Raw genomic sequence first — 1,796 nt, 5'->3', positions numbered from 1 at the left:
TATATATATATATATATATATATATATATATATATATATATATATATATATATATATATATATATATATATATATATATATATATATATATATATATATATATATATATGTGTGTAGTGCCATCTGAGATACCGTTGCAGCCCCTGTGTGACATCCGAAGTGCAACACTTTTTGTCGCACACGAAAGTGCTTTAGGTTCCGTACGAATGCGAATCAATTTCTTCAAATTGAATATACAATTGTTCTGCCTTACTATAACCCTTTTGATGGTCAGGACTATAGACGAGAATTCCATGATTGTTCCAATTTCTATATAAGAAGAGAGCGTGTAGAAAATAAACCAGTTCTTTTTATCTCGAACATTTACGCATGTTACTACAATCGATTTCCGATCCCACGAAAGTCTCAATTAAAATAATTGAAGCCACAATTGGTGACCCGAGTTCGCGCAAAATGTCATTGGATAAAAGGGAAGATGAGAACGACCAAGAGATTGGTAACATCGATTCCATTAGCTTGCCTCGTCTGAATCCGCCGATAATGACTGCATCGAACATAGAATCATACTTCTTATCATTGGAGTTCTGGTTCGCCGCATCTGGATTAGGGAATCAACACGACGCCAGAAAGTATAACATCGTGATGGCGCAGGTACCCCCGAATAAGCTCAAGGAACTACGCTTCATAATAGACGCCACACCAGTCGCAGACAAGTATCCATACATCAAGAGAATGCTTATGTATCATTTCGCCGACAGTCAGCAGAAACGATTGCAGCGGGTACTTTCCGATATGCCTCTTGGTGATATGAAGCCCAGCCAGCTATATAGCGAGATGAGACGAGTAGCAGGAAATTCATTAAGTGAGCTTGTACTTTTGGACTTATGGGCCTCCAGACTTCCAGCTCACGCGCAGGCAGCAGTGATTGCTTCAAAAGGAGATCCATCAGAAAAAGCGAGCATCGCGGATGCCATCGTCGATTCCATGGGACTCCGTAGCATCAACGCCATGGAAACACTCTCCCCAACGATACCAGTGATCGCACCAGAAACACCGGCGTCAAGCTGCATGAACGACCTTCAACGAGAAATTGTCCAACTGACTAGCAAGTTTGAGCAGATGTTCCGTTCTCAAAGAAACTCGCGGGACCGATCACGCTCGTGTAACCGAAGCAGAACCGATCAACGTTTCCGTAGCGGATCGGCGTATGACATGTGCTGGTACCATCGTACATTCGGAAGAGAAGCACACACATGCCGAAAGCCGTGTTTCTTCAGTCCATCGGGGCAATTATCAAATCCCAATCAGCAATGACGCCATGTTGAACCTGTGTTAGAAATTGGTGATCTTTCCGACACAGCAATGATTTTTCGCCTGAAAATTGCGGATACTATTACGAATAGAAATTTTCTCATCGACACCGGGGCCGATGTATCCGTCATACCAAGAGATTCACGATTAACCCGTATGAAACCTACCAGTATCAAGTTGTTCGCAGCAAATGGAACGCCAATTAAAGTTTATGGAGAAACTCTGTTAAAAGTCAGCCTCGGACTCCGACGAGAAATTTTGTGGCATTTTCTTATTGCAGATGTTACAACAGGCATTATTGGCGCCGATTTCATCTGCTATAACGACCTTCTGATCGATTTGAAACGTCATCGTCTAATCGACAACACAACGAAACTCGAGTCAATGGCTGTTTTAACACAAACCAGTGAGTTTTCGATCAAAACTTTCAGCACGACATCTCCGTACTCCGAGTTGCTGACCGAGTTCCCATCCATCACAATACT

General features: G+C 42.2%; 1 protein-coding gene across 1 annotated transcript; it reads left to right on the top strand.

The window, feature by feature from the left end:
- The first annotated feature begins 453 nt into the window (after window positions 1–453).
- On the top strand, window positions 454–1,314 carry LOC129765756 (uncharacterized). The gene has a single exon (XM_055766180.1). The coding sequence runs from the start codon at window positions 454–456 to the stop codon at window positions 1,312–1,314; it is 861 nt and encodes a 286-aa protein (XP_055622155.1).
- Window positions 1,315–1,796: the final 482 nt, after the last annotated feature.

Source organism: Toxorhynchites rutilus, chromosome 2 (assembly GCF_029784135.1).
Source record: "Toxorhynchites rutilus septentrionalis strain SRP chromosome 2, ASM2978413v1, whole genome shotgun sequence".
Classification (NCBI taxonomy): Eukaryota; Metazoa; Arthropoda; class Insecta; order Diptera; family Culicidae; genus Toxorhynchites; species Toxorhynchites rutilus.
Note: the sequence above shows the minus strand (reverse complement) of the source record. Positions and strands in the feature narration are given on the sequence as shown.